The sequence below is a fragment of the Impatiens glandulifera genome, chromosome 3, assembly GCF_907164915.1.
Source record: "Impatiens glandulifera chromosome 3, dImpGla2.1, whole genome shotgun sequence".
Lineage (NCBI taxonomy): Eukaryota > Viridiplantae > Streptophyta > Magnoliopsida > Ericales > Balsaminaceae > Impatiens > Impatiens glandulifera.
Window position 1 is genome coordinate 17,334,484 of NC_061864.1, and position 21,926 is coordinate 17,356,409.

At 28.8% G+C, this 21,926-nt stretch overlaps 2 protein-coding genes across 2 annotated transcripts in view; both read right to left on the bottom strand.

The window, feature by feature from the left end:
* LOC124929877 (zinc finger BED domain-containing protein RICESLEEPER 2-like) overlaps nucleotides 1-202 on the bottom strand; it is a 1,065-nt gene extending 863 nt beyond the window's left edge. The window contains exon 1 of the mRNA XM_047470260.1: nucleotides 1-202. This exon is cut by the window's left edge and continues 863 nt beyond it. Within this exon, the coding sequence (XP_047326216.1) occupies nucleotides 1-202 (202 nt within the window).
* An 8,621-nt stretch (nucleotides 203-8,823) lies between these two features.
* Nucleotides 8,824-15,357, bottom strand: LOC124931704 (oxysterol-binding protein-related protein 4C-like). Its single transcript, XM_047472230.1, has 4 exons — nucleotides 15,287-15,357; nucleotides 12,942-13,106; nucleotides 9,289-10,020; nucleotides 8,824-9,202 (listed from the first exon to the last, which is right to left on the bottom strand). The coding sequence occupies exons 1-4, from the start codon at nucleotides 15,329-15,331 to the stop codon at nucleotides 8,918-8,920; spliced, it is 1,227 nt and encodes a 408-aa protein (XP_047328186.1). The 5' UTR covers nucleotides 15,332-15,357; the 3' UTR covers nucleotides 8,824-8,917.
* Nucleotides 15,358-21,926: the final 6,569 nt, after the last annotated feature.

Sequence of the window (21,926 nt, forward strand, 5' to 3'; positions counted from 1 at the left end):
ATTCAGCCTTTGTATTCCCGTCTATAAGTGTGATCACTTTAAAATCATCCCAAACTTTAGATGTACGCTTCCTTTTCTTCGTATCATATGGGCTATTTTCATTTTCCACAAGTTCAGCCACCTTATCAGATTCAATCACCTCCTTGTTTTGAGAAGATTCAGTGTTATTGCTTTCATTTGGTTGAACTTGAACTTCTTCCATAGTTGGTGTTGTACTCAATTCCACATAATACTACCATATATACCCACTAAATAGTTCTATAAAAGAAAGTGAAGAAACACATTAAGTCTAGTTATCAAAACAAAAGACTAAAAAAACAGAGTATAATAGAAATCAACAAAACAATAATGTAGACAGGTATATATATGATATTCTTTTAAGAACATTTTTAAATCTCAGACAGGTATCGGATCAACTAGACAGATCATTCTACTTGATCGAATCTGAACAGCAAAAATCATATATTATAAATAAATTACCTCAAACCCTAATATCAGTATAGAATTCATGTAGATCTACAAAATTCATACAAAGCTGAAACATGGAATGATTGAAATCTTATATCAAAACATTAAAGACACGTCCGTGGAGAGAAAAGAAAAGCGAGAAAACCTGGACAGCAGAAAAAGCAAAGAGATCAATACACAGTGTAGATTCCTAGCAAAGTGTCTCGAAATCTTGTACGCAATCTAGTCAATCCCTTCTCTTTCTAGTCAACTAAGAGCATGATGAGAATGGTGGGAATAATAAACTCTTTTCTTTTTCCTTGTGAGCTGCAACCTTGAAAACCTAGACGGAAGAGAAGAGAGAGTTATGAGAGATAGAAGGATGAATGACCCTCTTTTAAAAAATATATATTTATTAATTTAAATTTAATTAAAGATTATTATTATATTAATTATTTTAATATATATATATTACTTAATTTTTTTTTTTATAATTTATATAATCGAACATGTTCGTGAGCCTATTAACGAACTTGTTCGCGAGCCTATAAGCGAGCCTATAAACGAACATGTTCGTGAGCTTACGAGCCGAATATCGAGAAGCTCAAGCTCGGCTCGTTTAAATTTTCGAGCTTTTAAACGAGCCTAAGCTCGGCTCGTTAAGATTAACGAACGAGCTCGAACAAGCTTTTTGCCGAGCCGAGATTCGAATAGCTCGCGAGCAGCTCAGTTCATTTACATCCCTAGTTATGACTTGTGTTGTTGTGCTAGTTTCCTAAATTCTAAAAAATAAATTACAAAGAAAGAGATGTTATTTATTAAATTTGTTTATGTGATTCTAATACACAGATTTTTTTCCAAAAGCATTTGTGTGTTTAAATCTTGCTGATTCATTTTTTTCACATTATAATCAAAGTGGAGTTAGTTTGTTCGTAGATTTATTTTCAATTGAAATTGGGTTATGACTTGTGGAGTAATGCTAATTTTTTAAATTCTAAAAAAATTACAAAGAAAGAGATGTTATTTGTTTAATTTGTTTCCCATGATTCTAATACATATTTTTTTTTTCAAAAGCATTTGTGTGTTTAAAATAGATAAAAGAAAAATGACACATCTTTATTAATTTTTATTTTGTTGATAATGTTATTCGATTTATTAATTGCACTTGCCTTATAGCTCAGTGTTAGAGTGTTAGAGTGTCCGTATTGTAAACTAAAGTATGTAGTTTAATCTTTCATGAGGGCAATTCATTTTTTTCACATTATAATCGACCATGATTCTGATACACAGATCTTTTTTTTTTTTTTTATCAAAAACATTTGTGTGCTTAAGATATATAAATGAAAAATGACACATCTTTATTAATTTTTATTTTGTTAATAATGTTATTCAATTTATTAATTGCACTTGTCTGTATAGTTTAATGGTAAAGCTTCATTCTTATAAACTGAAGGTCTATAGTTCAATCTTACATGACGGAGGACAATTCATTTTTTTCACATTATAATCGAAATGAAGTTAGTTTGTTAATAGATTGTTTTATTTGGAATACAGCTTAGTGCCTATTTCATTAAAAAAAAACAAAAGAGGGAAAAAATAAAAAAATTTAAAATCATATTTAGACAATTTCTAGATTTGACAGTGAAACAAGAACTGAATTACCGACATCAACAATAATTAATTAGTGCCTATAGCATTTTTATTTTGATTCTACTTGTGACTTTCTCAAACGAAATATCTCATATCTGACAGAGCTTTCTATTCTCTTCATTCCTTTCGATTTCTCTTCAAGATTGAATGAGTGCATTTCCATCTGAAGTTATATCTCCCCAAATATCTTCAGCAGTTCTACTTCTTCCATTTTGAGTTTTTGAATTTCTTTCTAGATATTGTAGATTACTGTTCCAAAGTAGTATTTCAGCATACTTACATAGACGAATCTTCCTTTTTGCTTTATTCTTCATCCACTTATGGATTTCTTCCAATGTTACTGGAAAGTTGATAATATTTATTTTTGCAGTATACATCCTCCAGATTTGTATTACAAAAGAGCATTTCCCAAATAAATGGTTTATACTTTCCTTAACTCCTGAACATAGGACACGATTGATATCAGGAATGTGTTATGTATTTTTGAATTATGTCTTTTGTTGTCAATATTTTCCTGTATGCCAGGCAGAGAATAAATTGGTGACGATGAATAATCTTTGGAGACTTTACAACATTATTCCAATCTACCTCCTGTCCTCTTGTTCTAACCATTTCTCATACCTTTTCTGTAATGAACTTCTCATTGCTTTCTGTTTCCAGCATATTTCATCATATCTTTCATTGAGTTGCTTCTGCCTCATTAAGTTTAAAATTCTATCACCTTTTGGAATACGCCTAAGAATTGAATCGCATTAACTTCATAGACGTCTTTAAATGAGTACTTGATTCATTCTTTTCTAACTCTGCTTCCTTGCATTTTTCTTTGAACATAATGAGAATATTATCCAGTCAAGGATCATGCCAGAATAGTACCCCTCTTCCATTTCTAATTGTGGTTTGCACCATTTGAAATATATATTTTCTTGTTTTTAGGATTTTCTTCAATGACCATGCCATTCTTTCATTGATGCTTTTTGTCCAGATACTAATCCTAAGTTCCTAGGTTCGAGCCCGGTAGATGACATTTTCTGTGCCAGGTTAAATGGTTAAGTGTGTTTGCGGGTAACATATTTAATCATTTGTTCCATTTTAATCCCATCTTCTAACCTAGCAACAATAAGACCTGGATACTAACCCTAAGTTCTTGGGTTCGAGTCCGTAAGGCGACAAGTTCTGCGCCTAGTTAAATATTAAGTTTGTTTGTGAGCTACATACTTAATCTGTTGTCCCGTTTGTTAATAGATTTAGTTTAAAATGAAATATAGTTATGACTTTTTTTATGGTCGTGCTAGTTTCCTGAATTTAAAAAATAAAAATACAAAGAAAGACATGTTATTTATTAAATTTGGTTCCATGATTTTAATACAAAGAACTTTTTTTCAAAAGTATTTGTGTGTTTGAAATAGATAAAGGAAAAATGACACATTCTTACTAATTTTGATTTTGTTGATAATTATAAACACCTCATTTCTACACCCAAATAAATATACATGTTCTAGGATGATGTTCATATTTGATTGATAGATTGGAATTCTTGAAAAAATAATTAATTCACAAATTGGCTTTTTTTTTTCCTATTTTGGGTTGATTCAAATATTATTTTTTAAAATTACTCAAAATTTGGGAGAATAGATCTCTCGACGATGATTGTCTCGAAAAATCGTGAAGTTTGTGTTTAATATTGTTGTTCGACATTTTCGATGAAAGGTCCTTCCAAGGACCATCCTTTGAAGTCAAGCACAATTTGTTCGTAAAATGCGAAACGATGTAAATAGCATCCAAATTAGTTGTTTTGAATATAATATTGTATTTTTATGTTTTTAAGAAAAATACTCCGGAGAAGAAGAATATATATATATATATAAAATCAAAAAAAAAAGTGAAAGAACGATGAATAAGGAGTCTAGACAATTGTCCCACATTGGAAAGCAGAAGAATCTTCAAGTGCCGATGCAAATATAATGATGAAAAAAAAATGTATTATTTGTCCCGAATTGAAAATGAGAAGAATCTCCAAGTGTCAATGCAATTATAAATAAAGAAACAACTCTTCACAAAAAGGGGCATCCAACATTATTAGAAGAGAGAGAATTTAGAAGTTATTTTTTTTTACTTTGTTAACACTCTTCTCTATGTAAAAATATATCAAGAGAGGAGATTGCCATTAAATATTTGAAAGCTCGCATAAAAAGTTTCTAGGCCATTATAAGTTGAATTCATCCTTCCTTTGTATACATAATTTTGATTTTAAACTTGATTTGTGTGTTATTTTTTAGTTGCGTTTTTTGTTTGGTGATTGTGTGTATGTTGTTTGTATTACTACTCTAGAATTGTTAACTAATTGAGTTGTGAATGCTAGTTAGAATAATCATTGATTAAAATTTTCAATCTAGGTCAAAAGTTTTATAGGCATTAGTAAAGGTTGTTTTTGAGCCTCGACTCAAGAGCAACTATCTTAAGTTTAAACTAACTAAAAACAAATCATTAGGTACATAATAAGTGTAGCCCTTTAGAAGTAGGCTATATTCTTAGACGAACAATTCAAGTTTGGAATCAAACAAAGTGTAATAACTCTTCACGTTTCGAAAGGTCAATTGTTTCGTAGTAGACATACTTCATCCGTACGGGCGTGTGTGCCATAGCACCGAGGTCCTTTCCCACACGTCACAAAGCACTAAACCTTTAAAAATAAATCTCTGATTTTCTTTCTTTATTTTTTTCGAGAAATAAACTAAAGTGGCGACTCTAAAATCAATTAGGTCGACTCGCCCAAAAGCGCGACCGATCTAAAACTTGTACTGGCCAAACAAAAGGTTAATGCTATAGAAATCTATTTTGGTCCTCTTCTCATTTTAAAAGACAAGACAACTTTTGAAGGAGTAGTCTTTCAGATTTTTTTTTATGAGATTTGAGAGAAACGTAAGTGATCAATGGGTTTTTTAACATAACTTACAAACACATTTTCTTTTTTAAAACAGTGCACGGGTAAAAACTCATCATCTCCTACTGCGAGAGCACATAATGAAGGTAAGTCATGGGGCTTGACCAATTTCAGATCGCACGAACCGCCCTTAAAGACGAGGTACTTTTAGAAAAGATGTGTTAAAACGTTGAATGTAAAACGGAACCGTAAAAAACTTGTACAATAATGTTATTTTATTTATTAATCGCACTTACTCTTATAACTTAGTAGTAGAGCATCAGTCTTGTAAATTCTAAAAAAACTTTTATATATGTTGAAATAGGGTTATGACTTGTGGGTCATGCTAGTTTTTCTAAATTTTACAAAACAAACTTACAAAAAATTGATGTTATTTGTTAAAAAAAAATTCTCGTGATAATGATACATATCTTTTGTTTTCAAAAATATTTGAGTATTTAAAATAGATGAATGAATAAATGACGCATCTTTATTAATTTTGATTTTGTTGATAATGTTATTCGATTTATTAATTGCACTTGCCCTTATAGATCAGTGGTAGAGTGTTAATTTTGCAAACTGAAGGTGTGTAGTTCAATCCTGCATGAATGCAATTCATTTTTTTCACATTATAATCGAAAAGTGGAGTTAGTTTGTTCATAGATTTTATTTTAAATTGAAATAGGTTTTGAGGAAAATACATCATTAACAACGACATAAACCATCACTAAAATGCATAATGTTGACACTAATAAGTACATTAATACTTATTAGCGCTGGCAAACATAATTGTCGCACGTCGTCGCTAAAATGTTAGTCGTTAAAATATAACGGTTTTTATCGACGTCGATATACCCCTAACGCCAACGTTGATAATCAACGCTCTCAATTTTTTGGAACATTTCTGATTCTTTTATTAACGTCGACATTCACCTAACGTCGACGTTAGTATTGTTCTTTATATCCGTCGGCGCTTCCCTAACGCCGACATTGATCATGTTTGCTCTTGGGTTTTTGAAACATTTCAAGTTCTCTTATTAAAGTTGGTGATCACTTAACGTCGACGTTAATATTGTTTTTTATCAACATCGGCGCTCCCCTAACGCCGACGTTGATAATGACTACTCTTGGGTTTTTGGAACATTTCAGGTTCTCTTATTAACGTCGACATTCACCTAGCACCGACATTAATATTGTTCTTTATCAATGCCGGCGCTCCCTTAACGCCGACATTGATAATGTTTGCTCTCGGGTTTTTTGACATTTTTTTGAATTTTATTAAACATGTTTCATATGTGTTGTACTACTATTAGCAAAAAAGACCATTCATAAATAAAAATCAATTCCAATTTTTGAATAAAAATCTCAAATCGTATTAATACAAAAATTTCAAATCGTATGTCAATCACTACTGATCCGGGAGGAGAGGGCATCCTAGACATAAGCGTCTATATAGCCTCTTGTTGTGCACGCATTATCGCTTGCTTCTCTTTAATTTCACGTCCCTATTGTGTGTGCATCTCTTCCATTCGTTCTTGCATTTTCTCGTTCTCCTCGATCAGCATTTTCGTCTATTAACGTTGAGACACAGGTGAGCTGTTGATGCTCGAGGAAGAACTTCCCCATTGATCTGATCTAAAGTGTGTTGGTTCCGATCCCGGTTCCGATCCCATCACGGTCACCCTCTTGTGTCCATGTGGTCCCAAAACAGCCTCATACACGTCAAACGACGACATATCAAGGTTTGCTTGTAGCCGCTTGCGCATCACCATTTACCATCATTACAACATTGTTTGCAATTTTAAACTTAGACATGCAAACTAAAAGGATTAAAAGGATTAGAACTTACGACGGCCTGCTAAACATTCGGAGAAGGCACAAAAGTCGGATCATCGGCGGTCGCTCTCCTAGTATACGTATGTAGGAAAAAGTTTGCATAACTAGGGGCATGTCCATTCCCTCTCCTGTACAAATAACATACATATCATCTATTAGATATTATAAAAATTTAATACTCTTACTAAAACTTATCTTTTGTCGCCCCATTTGCGAAAATGCTTTGTTGTCAGTGTGGTGGGTGTATACTAGTTTCGATATGTTGTCGGCATTGGTCATACTTTTTTCCCTACAATTAGAAGATAGTTATAATTGTTAGTAATAGTCGATTAAACATATAATGAATTAAAAAATACTATTATACCTTAAATTCAGCAGTGAATTAGTGATGGTCAAGAAGATAGTTCCAATCTTCGTAGTCGAATTTAGGAGGAAGGTTTATCCTAATTACCTCCTCGTTGCCATTATGTGGTTGGATGTAGTTCTTTTTGTTCGTATATCTCCACATATCCCATGCTTTCTTCACTTGTGACATCACTTTATCTCTGTAGGAGTCAATGAGATCGGTTATTGCAGACTCGAAAAGATCCTGAAAAATAACAACATATTTTATGATTATGAAAACTTTAAATTATAAGATAACACGTTAAAAAAATATCAAACTCACAGAGATGAACTACCATATATGGTCTAATTGGGCATGTGAGAGATTAGACCAATTTTTTAGACGATGTAGCACTACCGTGAGATTCTAGACAATTGTGTCAATATGTCGAGACCAATAGTTGGCGTTATCGTAAATGGGCTTCCATCCACCGCTCTGAATTCTAAACGCATCTTCTGCCCAGTTGTCAATTTCCCAAGAACTGTGTTTTTGTTATTCCTCCGTCCTCTCCTCCTCGATGAAGACCTTACAAAATAATAGTGAAACAACATCTGTTAAAATTTATATAATCATTTAAATATCACGTATAAGTTGTAATTAACTACCTATAGTCTCGGGAACGGGAGAATCCTCATCTGGGGTGACAGACACCTCGAGAATGGTGGGATTATCCAATCCCTCAATGTATGGAAGTGATCTCATATAGCTTATATGATCACCAGACTGTACATCATCTGTACGAGCTCAGAGATTGTCTATCTGTCTTGATAGAGATCGTCCCTAATAGTCTTTAGATTATCAGCCACGGCGATAGCAAAATGTCGAGGTTGATAATCTATAATATCAGCCACCGCATTATGCTTTTGTCGTGGCTGATAATCTTTTTTTAAAATGGCGGGGAAACCGTACTATTAGCGATGGCTTTGACAACGAAAATCGTCGCCAATAATAATGACGGGAGATGGGCGGGAAAGCCATACTATTAGCGTTGGTGTCAACAACGAAAACCGTTGTTAATTTTGTTTATATCGACGTAATATCGCCATCGCCAATAGTATTTATTAACCACGGCGCCTTGGTCGCCGTTGCTAAAAATATTTATTAACCAACAGGCGTAACTTCGCCGTCGCCAAAGTCGGTCATTATTAACCCTAATTCTATTAATGATTATTATGTTTTTTAATGCATATTATATTTTAATCCTAGTTCAACTGTAAAGATTCTCATCCAATATATCAAAAATATATATTTTGATTTCCACTTTAAAAAATTTACTTTTAAGTTGGACCAATGATGTCATAACTTCTTAAATTAAGTTTTAAGAAAAAATGGCTGTCTTTTTGCTCCCATTTGGTTGAATTCTATGTTTTAATGTACTTCTTTAGGATATTTATATTATTATTTATGTTTATTTTAATACAAGACTTATTTCAAACAAAAATATGATATAATTATAATGAAATCACCATAATCTTTTCCATAAACTCAAGTACTTCAAATCAATTTCTTAGCAAATAATTGATAGATAAAATCGAAAATTCTTTTATTATCAGGAAACGTTTTACAATATTTGATCACGATACGATACAAGTAATACCTCAGACAAACATAAGCATACAAAAATAAAAAGTCACTATTACAAGTGATTATATATAAGATTATGGTTTGTAATAAAAAGATTAATTGAAAGTTTGATGGAAATTAGATTGGATTGGGACAACAAGTGGTGCTCTTGGGACAGATTGATGAAGAGGTGAACAATTCCAAGTGTTATCATCTTTATTAAATGAAAGTGAGAAATGCTTTGGCTTCCAAATCTCTCCCTTTCTTTTTCTCTCCCGAGCAATCTCTCTCTCTTTCTCCTCAACCATATTCTTTACTTCTCTCGCTTCTTCCCACCGTCTCTTCATTATCCCTTCGTTCACATCTTTCCACACAATTACTGAATCACTTTCACAAATCCCCTGAAATTTTCAAAAAAGATTAAAAAACATATAATTTTGTTCGAGTTTAAGTTATTTCAATAAACAAAATGACCATCTATACATACCTCTGGATCTTCCAAGAATGGTGGTTTGAGACCCGAAAGTACCTCTTTAGCATCATAAATAACCCGCACCGTTCCAGTGCTGACTTCTTTAGCCGTGACGATTCCATCCCATCGACCATTGATCTCATAAAGTGGTTTCTTAGAAGGAGGAAGACATATCTTACCTTTTACAGATCTAGGGTTTATACCCAGAAGAAAACTACCACCAAATGTTAAACATGCTTCAAGACCAGTTTCAGCGCAAGAAACGGTAATGTTTCCCGACCATAAAACAGAAGGAACAGGTAAGAATCTTATGAGAAGTTTTGGGTGGTTCATTAAATAGTTTTCTCCCTTGTTTAATAACCTAATTTCTCTAGTTCCATTTATATGTGTTTCTACTCCGTTTCCTACAAACTTTGGGACGGAATAAAGACACCAGATCATTTCGATGCCGTTTTTTGAGTCGGTGGCGTGAAGGGCGGTGATTGGAGGGTGATGAGAAACTTGTTCGAGGAGAACGTTGAGAGTTCCACGTGAGACGTGATGGGTTTCGCCGAGGATTGGATTGTATGGGGCAACTCCGAATGCTAGTGATCGGAGAGTTGATAATTTCCAGGCGAGAATTGCCGTCATTCTTTCGATTGGATCTTTACCGGCGTTGCATTGGTTTAGCATTTCTTTACCGACGCAAAATGTTGTTTCGCCGTAGACTTGAAGCATTGATTTTGGGATGTTGAACTCTGGCGGCAACTGTGAGAGTTTTAATAATAATTATCATTAATTTTTATCAAATTAGAGTATTAATTAATTGGAAGCCTAGATACTATTAAAGGTAATTATGACAGACAGACACAAGACACATGAATTAATTCATTTTTTTTTTTATCGTATAACCTATTTTTCATTCACTCTACCAAAATACTTACATCCTCTCATTAAAGCTATTAATAACCGTATTAATTATTTTTCTTCTACTCTAATTCTATTAATTATATATATCTCTCTTAACCCCACTAATTACTTTATTTTATAAATATAAAATATAATTAAAATTAATAATATTTAATTAATTAAAATATATTAAAATAACATATTTTATTTTTACTTAATTTTATAAATACAATATATTTAATTAAAATTAAACATATTAAATTAAATAATTCAATTAAATCTTATAAATTTAAAAAATAGTATACACTGAGATAAAAATACATTACATCAATTTTAAAATAAAATACAATAAACAAAAATTAAAACAAAATATTTTATTTAAAAATAATATATATAATAAATAAAAATTAAAACAAAATATATTATATATAAATAAAAATATATATATAAAATTTTGGTATATAATTTTTCATTTTCACATATTATAACCGTTTGTTTGATATTTTACCTAAATTAGAAACAATATATTAAACATTTTGTGAAATTTAGAGATATGAGTTTAACCCAATTCTTAATCATGAATATTTGATGTTTCAAACTTAAAAATTGAAAAATGTATGGTGTTCTCATTCCTAATTAAAAAATTAAAAAGAAAAAAAAAATTTGAATGACATTTTATTTTATATAATATTTATTATATATTTTATTTTCTATATAAACGTATTTGTTTTAATGTTTATGTAATTATTTTTTATTTTAGTTTATAATATTTATTTGAATAATTTAATTTAGTATATGTAGTTTTAATTGTATATATATTATACGTATAAAATTATGTAAATATGTATATTAATTTAATATAGTTAATTTTAATATTTATATATAATTTATTTTAATATATAATATTTATTTTTAATTATTTAATTAAGTTTTAATAATTTTAATTATATATTTTTTATATTTATAAAATAAAGTAATTAAATAGTTTAAATAAAGAGATATAATTAATAGGATTAGAGAAAGACCTGAGTAATTAGTGAGTTATTAATAAGTTTAGAAAGAAAATGAATATTTTAGAAAAGTGCACGAAAAAGTAGTTATTATTAGAAAAATGAATTGAAACTAGGTAGATGGGGAAATGGCCGGTCAAACCAATGGATTTGGTAGTAGGCGGTTTGGCCTTCTATCTTATTTTTTTTTTTGCAAGTTTCGGGATAAGTATTCACTCATGACTGGTTGGATAAGGTTTTTTTTTTTTTAAATGAATTCGAGTTATTTGAAAAATAGTAATTTGGAGGAGGTGAGGATAATTTTGAATAAAAAATTTAAAAAGTATTAATATATAACGATAAAATAAAAAATAATAATTTAAAATTAAAAGTATTTTAGTATTTTTTATCAATAAATTGTGTGATGTAACGGAGGAGAGAGATTAAAAAGTTATTTTTTTGAATTTGAGTTATTTAAATAATCCAAACCGAATAAGGACTTAGAGGTTGTTCGAATTGTTTTTTTTTTTTTAAATCTAGAGGAAGAAAAAATAATGATTGATGATGATTTTGAGGAAATAATTATTATTTTTTGTACAAGTACTTAAAGGATATTGATATATATAAATAAAAAATAATAATTTAAAATATATAGTATTTTAGTATTTTGGTTAATGATTTGAGTGATGTAATGGATAAAAAAGAGTAAAATAATGTTTGATTTTGTATTAATTTTTTTAAAAACTCACATATATTATTTTTTTTCGAGTTTAGGGTTTAAGGTTTAAACCTCTAACCAAATTCAGGATTATTTTGACATGTTGTGAAGGAAGTAAGATTATGTTTTAATGGCTTAAATTATTTAAATGACCCAAAACCAAATCAGATTTAAGAATAATGTAGAATTGAAACTTAATAAAATAAAAGTTCAATCACTTTCACCACAATTTTGGGATTTTCACACAAATATAATTCAATAAAAAAAATTAGTAATTTATTTATTTTATTAAAAAGGTTAAAAGAAATTCCAGAATTTTATTTTTCTAGGAAAACATTTTTTTGATTTGGCTCATAAATATAGAAAACTGAGTATAATTTTAAAAATTAACACACTAAAAACAGTGAACAAATATAATTATTATTATTATTATTTTGAAAAGTTAGGATATATAGATTTGATAAATAATAATTTACATTTTTTTTCCAACCCCAATATAAAATCCTTTAAGGCCACGGTATTACTATTGTGGAGATAATTTGGGAGAGAATTATATGTCATTAATTCACTGAAAATTTAATAAATTTTCTCTTTTTTCTTCCACTTTATCAATTTTTCAGTGATACAGTGATACATTATCAATTCTCTATTCATTTTCCAAAATTTCCATATATTACGGCTCCTCATTAAATAACCAATTATGAAGACATCTTGATCATTGCAATTTCTCGCAAACTATTTATTATTATTAACTTCTTCAACAACCATCCACTAGCATTTAATATATAACTCTCCTCAATTGCATCATCTATCTCTATCCACCATTTGTTTTAATTCGAAAGTGATCTATGGATAAAAAAAAATTGAAAGTTATTTTTCCCCAAAATCCTAATTATAAATATTTATACATTTTATTTTAGAAAGTTATAACGATCCAATAGCATTCTCCCGATTCAACCTAAAACTTATTAAGTAATAATCGAATTTAAAATTTTTGCTCTATTAGTTCAATCTTAAGTTACTCGAGTTAAAACTTGACATTCATAATCACATTAAAAAACAATATAACTTACTTGAAAACTAATAAGACTTGCTCCAGGTTTCAAATTCGTCATCAAGCTAAGAACTCGTCTAAGAAGATTAGGAGCTTTGTACTGATTATCGTCATAATCTTCTTCAACCAACCCTAGTGGTGCAGCTATAATGATATTCTTTAGCGAAGTGTTGCATCCGGTTACCTGTTAAACAAGTAACATATAAATAAATGCACATGCGCGATCACTGATAGAAAAAATAGTTTAATATAAAGTTCAAATTCTTTTGGTATACATTTATTGTCGATAACGAAATGACCTCTCATGAATGATATGGTAGGCGTCCCGACACATTATCTTCACAAAATGTTTGGTAATAATAAATATTTCGAAGACTAAAATAGCTAAAGGATAGCTGTCCGGCTAAGTTTGAATTGACCAAGCCCTTCACATGAAGGCTTGACATTATTTGATGGGTGCCCATATGGTGAGGGTTCCATTACATATCATTCATTATTAAGTAGCCCTTTCTTAATGTTATATGTCACGGTTTTAATACTATATATATTAAGGGAAAAGGGACAAATTGCACATCATTGCAGCCAATTATATTTATCGAAGGAAAACTTATCCACCCCTATCGAAAGACCGACGATTTTAAAACCGTTAAATTGAACGTTACAGTTTAGGTTAGTCGGTTTAGTGGTTGTCAATCCACTCTACCAACTATATACCAAACACATATAATTAAAGTTAAAAATATATAGAACTTCCTTTCTTTTGCTGTCAATAATTAATCAATATATAACTAGATCTACATCTTAATATTTAAATTCTGAAAAAAAATCTTATGTTTGAAAAATATATAGAAATAATTATAAAGTTTTTTATCTCATAAAAGGAAAAAACTTTTACCATAAACCAATTTATATAAAATAAAAAGTTCTTTTTAAAAATTTACCAATGATTATTTACAGGCGAATAAAATAGATTAAATCGATATTCTAACCCACGAAACCGAAACCAACATTGAATGTTCATTCAAGTGTTCCATATATATGTCACACAATATTATTTCACTTTGTATTAATATAATATGAATTATTAAAATTCAAATAAATAAACATGCATGTTTCAAATGGCTGATTAAATCATTTAAAATGAAATTTACACAATTCACAAGTGTGCTGATTTTTTAATTAATTTAAATAAATTTTATTAAATAATTTAACCTTTAAAAAATGAAGTGTATTATATATCTATATAAATTTAAATAATCGTTCTAAATATATCAGTTTTTTTTTTTTAACACAAAATGTTTTTTTATTTTCCTAGGAGGGCACTAAAGAGGATAATATTTAAATTATTGATACAGATAATATATATTTATTGGGATTTGAATGCATTTAATAGGCCGGGACGTGGAAAGATTAGATTGGGTGACGTTTATTTATATTACGGCAAAAACTGTAAAAATAATTTGTTTGGTTTGTGACTTTGGAGGTATTTGTATTAAATTAAAGAGTGATAATACATCTCAATTTTTATAGGAAGAGAAAATTTTAATTTTATTTTATTAACTACACATCTTACAAAATTTATAAGGCCTTGTTCTCTTTGGGTTATTTAAAAAATTCATATAAAATCCATTTTCAAATCAATCACTTCTCACCAATCACATCATTCATATCATTAACCAAAATACAAAAATACCTTCTATTTTAAATTATTATTTTTTATTTTATTTATATATATCAATATCCTTTAAGTCTTTTTACTAAAACTAATCATTAATTTCTCAAAATCATCACCCATTATCCAATCTTTCTCTCTCTTAGTTTTTTAAAAAACCCACAACCGAACAAGGCCTAAGTTTTTCTAAATTAAATTATATGATTTAACTATAAAATTTTATAAATCAAGTATTTAACTCAAAAAAAAGTTCATATTTAAAAAAAATATATATATAGTTTGAAAAGAGTTATGAATTATAGATTATTGAAGTGATATAAGAAATTAAAATTTTAGTTTTCTAAATAAAAAATAAATAACAATAACCGTTTTAAAAATATATATATATATAGTTGTTTATTTATTTATTGTGGGTGGGAACGCTAGTTTCGCTCCTTCTCAAGAATGCGACATATCCCCGAGTTAAGGACATTGTCCAAACATATTTAATCAACTACCCGATAATAACAATAAATAAATATATATATATATATATATATATATATCATAAATAACTTAAATCAAAATCGATCCAATAGATGAAAAATCACAAATTTGTATAAATTCCTTGTATTTAGTTTGTTAATATTGTGAATGAAAATTTTTAAATCTTTAAATGAAAAACCTAAATAATTAGAGGTAGAGAGAGAAACCTGGAGATTTAGAGGACATGGATAGACTGGTGTAGGAAGCTGCATGATGAACAGATAATGTTTTTGTTGGGGGCGGTTTCATCGACCAAATGGGAAAGAGTCTATTTATAGGAATCAATCAATCAATAATACATATATATAATATCTCAATCATATTATTATTTTATTAAATAACTGAATAACCTCCTCAACTTTGGTTAAATACGCAAAACAACCCACTTTTACAAACTATGATATTTTTCTCCAACTTTACTTTTTATGCAAGTGTTTTATATTAATTTTCATTTGATTTTATAATTATATAGTTTACACTTTACCTGTTGTAGTAAAAATTCTATTATTTTGCAGTTATAAAGTGTGAGATATTAATTATACTTTAGCAGGAATTTATGTCTTAGTTTTTTTTTTATCAATTATATATAATTAATTGTTTTAATTACGCTATTTTATTAGTATATAGATTCCAATTTGCCAGGTCACGTAAGCTTAAGGATTTGATGGATATGTCTGCTGGTAGGGCATAATAATTAATTAATGTTTCAATGGATTTGATGAATTTTCCAATATATAATTATGAGCTTAGGTGAGATTTTTATAATATTTTATAAGATTTAAGGGGAAATATAAACTCTGCTATATTTTTTTTTATCATAAATTATTAATTATTAATTTTTTTTATAATAAATGAATATAAGGAAAATGTTATCCCCTACGATATGAGGAAGATGTTAAGAATTACTTTTAGAAAGAAAAAAATAAAAATAATAGATATTTTTTTTTTTGGAAAACAGTTAAAATCATTTAATTAAAATCAAAATTAAACAAATTCTAACTATGATTAAAGATGATAATAAAAAAAACTCTTAAAAAATTGATTAATAACATTCATATATTCTAAAAAAATAGATATTACAAATAAAAAAGATTACATTCAAATCTAACCCTCACATCACCTGAGCAATAGATATTTTATAATATAACAAAAGATATATAAAATTATTATGTCAGCTTAATTTTCAAAAGTTATATTTAAGAGAAAAAGATTTGTAAGTTTAATTTTTTTTTTTTGAAAACTCTTTAAATTAAAATTAATTCTATTTTTTTTAAATAAAAGAATCAACAATATATATGTTTATTAATAATTAGATTATATCTAAACTAGATCAGACTATTATAAATTTTCTTGAGAAACATTAAAGTTGTTAATAGTGAGAATCTAATATAATTCTTTTAATATTTATATAATATATTGATCCTTTAAGCTATATTAACGAGTTATTTATATATATATATATATATATATATATATATTAATTTCTATCTAAATAAAATTATACCTATATCAACTATTTAGATAGATATTATTGAATTTTGGTAAAGGAAAAGTTTTTCCAATAAAAGAAAAAGAAAAAAACAACATATGGATGATTCAAGAGTTTTTACTACAGAGAACAATAATTTGTATTAAAGGAAGGACCATCTTAACCGTTGGATTGGCCAGCAATGTCAGCGATACACTTTAATGCAAAGACATCATATAATGGTGTAAATGCTTCAGAATCATTGCTTCTTTTTATATATTTTTTTCTTTTATTAAATTAATTTTGAAAGTGTTCGGATGGTCGGATTCGAGACCTGTAGTTAATTTGAATATATATGTGAGAGTAAATAAATACTTGGGTCGGATTCTAGGTTGACCCGTCCATAAACTTAAAACGGTTAAAAATAAAATTAAAAAAAACTATAGGTATGTTTTGAACTCGCAACCTAACAAAATAAGTACAACTCTTTAACCAACTAGGTTAAAAACACTTTATATTTTAAATTCAACACCAAATTCGATAAACGCGTGACGTTGTAATAATATATTTTTATCCGCGTGCGAATATATATATTTTTAAAGTGAGAATCGAATTACAAGTTTTTTTTACCAAAATTATTTTGATTTAAAAATACATTCATTACTTCCACGATAATGGGACATTGAAAAAGAATTGGAATTCACACATATTGCTCTCATCAGAAAAGCCTCCAAAGCAGTTGAGTTACACAATTTCAGACTAATTTCGACGGTATACATGATCATTGCCAAATGTTTGGCTAGACTGGGAAATTTGATTTCGACGGTCATCTCTAAAATCAAATGGCTTTTATCTGTGGAAGACAAATTTATGATGCAGTTTTTATCGCAAACGGCTGTTTAGACTCGGCCATTAGAAATAAGTTGTCGACAACGCATTCGTTAAACTTGACATTAAAAAGACACATGATAATGTTAATTGGAATTTTCTTTTTAAGTGATGGTGCAAATGGGCATGGGCATGGGCATGGGCATGGGCATGGGCATGGGCATGGGCATGGGCATGGGCATGGGCGGTTGGGCATGGCGGTAAGTGAATTAAATTGATTAAGTTTTGTATTTGAACGGCTAAGTTCTCAGTCATTATTAATAGGGAAGCTACTAGATTTTTTTGAAGCTCGAGAGGTTTGAGGCAGGGAATCCGTTATCCCCTCTCCTATTTGCCATCGTGATGGAGGCCCTTTCGGGATTGCTTAAAAAGGTCGAGAAAGATGGTCAAATTAAGGGGATTATATGTGGGAGGTCTAAAACAGAGGTTGGAATTACTCATATTCTATTTGCTGACGATATCCTTTGAACGTTGAAGGCTATTAGAGATATTTTCACAAACCTAAAAATTATCTTGAACAAATTTTAAGTGTGTGAAATTATCTTCACTAGTTCTAATGCGCATACTTGCTTAGTTGACATTTTGGGCTTCAAGATTGGATCAATGACGACAACTTACCTTGGATTGTCTTTGGGGCTATGCTAGGAGCTAATAAATCTGGAACCCGACCTTCAATACAATTGAAATCAAGTTAGGAAGGTGGAAGAGTAAAATGCTGTCTAAAGTAGTGAGGTTGGTTCTTATAAAAAAATTGCACCGCATTGGGAGACGTATTTGATGTCTATCTTTAGTCTCCCGAGAGTAGTGGAGGGAAAAGTTGAAAGGTTGATCTTATGGGGATCAATCGATTATAACATCACTCATTTAGTTAAATGGAGTAAGGCCACCAAAGATCGGGTCTTGGAATTAGGGACATGTTTTATTTCAACCAAGTTTTGTTGTCTAAGTAGTATTGGAAGTACACGACTAAAAAAGAGAGCCTTTGGGTAATGTTATCCCTATATTATAGAGATGATTAGTCTGTGTGGTTCACTAAGAATATCAGCGCTACAAATAAATGTGAGTTGTGAAAATGGATTAGCAATAATTGGAGACATTTTAGAGAAAAATTAAGGTTTATTGTGGACAAAGGTAATTCCATCACCTTTTGGCATGATAACTGGCGGAGATAATAGCATGACAAAAGAATTTTCCACATTGTTAGGAGCAACAATTTGCATTCAAAGTAATGTTAGAGATATATTTGTTCAGGATGATAATGGTTATAATGTTAATATCATATTTCGTCCTAAGTCACCAATGTGGAAAAAAAGATGGAAAAAAAGATGTTGGAGAAACTGAAAGATCAAATCAAAGGACAAGATTAAACCCTATCATTGATGATAAAATTGTGTGGAAAAAAGTTAGATCAGTTTAGCGTGAACAAATACTATGAATCAATAAACTAATTAGAGGTGAATAACTACCCATGGAATATGGTTTGACACAATGGTACACCCTCCGAAATTTATTATTTTGGATGGTGCGCCCACTATGGTGGTATCCTTACGAACAATAAATTTTAATTTATAGGGATCGTCACTGTAAGCAAATGTCACTTATGTAAGGAGGCGGAGGAGAATACTTCACACATTCTTTTGCATTGCCCTAACGTTGAATCCTTTTAGAGTTTATTGTGAAGCATTCTCGGGTTTAATTCAGTTATGTAAAAAACCATCAACAATTTTTGGTCTAAGTGGGTGGATCAATGCAAAAACGTTGGGCTTGAAAAGAAATGAATTCATATTTCACTCATCATTTGGTGGACGATATTGTTTAAAAAGACATGATGATCTTTAACAACAGAAGTAGGCCCAACAGAATTCTCAAGAGCCTTCTTTTGACCACTCTCACGGAGATTAGGATGGACAACATCGTTGATTCTGCTAGATGCATTGTGGATCTTCTTGATGAGATTGGAATAAAGTAAAGTTTTGAGGTTGCTCCCTTTTGTTTTTTTGAAAACATGTGTTTAATTGGTTTGTCCCGAATTTTATGTTTTTGTTGTTTTAGTTTCTAGTCAGTCTGTTTCGGTTCACTAGATGTTTGTGGTTGTTTATTAGACGTGAGAGTCAGCTATAAGCATGTTCCATGAGTGAGTTTTGATTTTTTTTATCCCATTAGGTTTTCTTTTAGCCATCATCAGGATTGACTGATATGATTTTCTAACGCTCTTCTGCTCGTTGGACATCACGACACACAATTGTTATTCTTTATTCTTTTGATGTCAACTTATTTTTATTGAAAATATAAATAATAATTTATTTTAAATAGTTTAAACTAATCAAATATCATTTCACTCATTCTCTTACATATTATATCATTTTAATAAATTAACTAAAATATTAAAATACTTTATATTTTAAATTATTATTTTTTATTTTATTATTATTATTATATATTAATACATTTTAATTCATTTTACCAAAATAAAATAAAATTACACCTACTTAAAATCATTGCCAAACAATAACATTTTTTCATTCTTATGTTTTAAAACAAAATCCATTTTCGAACCGGCCTTTAATCGAAAAAAATATTTTAATTTAAAAGTACTTTTATTATTACATTACTAAGTTCCCATATATGTGAAAAGTGAGAACACATGTCAAGAATTCATGTAAAAGTAATAATTGTAAGATCAGACTAGCTTTTTGAAAGAAAAAAAAAAAAAAAACAGTTCTATAAAGATATTTTACTTTCTTATGGTAGAGCATAATAACTAAAAACACATGTCATTAAGGAAATGATATCCGATCCGGTGATATAAACAAAATGTGACTGGATCACTTGTAAAATTTAAATATATATTTTTTTTATAAGAGCCAGATTAATAGATTGTAAATGTATTAATTAAAATTAATATATAAAAAATCCTTGAAATTGTGACATTTGAGCAGAATCAAACTGAGCTTAGAGAAACATTCCTTCAAAAATGTAGTTCCAATAACTTTTAATTGTGCAGCAATTTGATTTTGTGTTATCAACTTGGAAGATGGTAGTTGGAGGTTGAAATAAATGCAATATGGACTTTTTGACCTAAACTGTTAATCTTATTAATTATTTACATGAGTCACTATTTCCAACAATATAATATATATATATATATAAAGAGTAAGAATATTAAAATTATTAATATTAGCATAATATTTTCCAACAATATAATATATTTATGTTAAAACCTTTTTAGGATGTATCAAAGAATAATAATAATATTCTTAAATATATTATATTGTTAGTTCTTATTTATTGTTATTTAAACAATTATATAATAATTTTAATATTCTTTACTCTTTTTATATATATATTTATATATTGGATATAGAAATTAAAGTGAAAATTTTATAAAATTGTGTTATCTTCTTAAATTTAATATATATATATATATATATATATATATATATATATATATTATTTTTTTAAGATTTATAAAAATGTATTCTTTGGGATTTTTGTTGAAAGCTTCTAAATTTGTTAAATATAATTTTTTTTTCTATATTATTTTGAGAGGGTTTAACTTTAACAACTCTTTTAATGTTTAGATCCATCTTTGATTTTTTATGTTTAGTCTGCTATTTTGATACGTGATTCTCTATATAAATATTTTAATTTTGATATGTTTGGTTCATAATAACTTTACTTGAGAGATGTATATTGATAGAAGGTATTGAATAATTATTAGTACAAAATAATAAATAAATTAAAAGAATAGTGATAAAGAAAAACAATTTGAAGCTCCAATCATCAATTTGCAAAAATAAAAATAATATACAACATTTATTTATTTTATTTGGATTTACTAAACTAGTATTACCCTCCATTTAAATTTATCGGGTTTTTAATAAAATCATACTTCATTCATTTTTTATACTTCTAACTAAATGTTAATAATTTATATAACTAATATTTATTTAAGGACTTGTTCCAACAAGCATGCCATAAATGTGTTAGACTTGAAAAAATTAATAATTGGTTGGTTATCTACAAGAGTAATTGAGTGTCCAACATTAAATTGAGACACACTTACAAGACTAGGTCAACACACATAATTGGCCGAGGCGCATAAATATTTATGAATAAATCAAATTAAACAGATTCGAAAAAAGTTTCTTATAGTAATTGAACTCGTACTTTTGCTCATATTTTCTTAGCGATAAAAGTGATTAGAGAAGTGTAACGACAAAAGTGATTTAAACATAACAATATCGATGGCCCGGGGATAGGGTAGCTAACCATTTTTTTAAAATAAGTTTAATGGTATAGATAAAGTGTTAAATCGATAAGAGAAATATAACTTTTATTTTATTTAGAGTCAACCTACGGAGACTCGGCTCTATTATCAAGAATATTTCAATATGTGGAGGAAAATACATTTTTGAGAAGACTAATTAATATTATAAAGACTTTGAAGG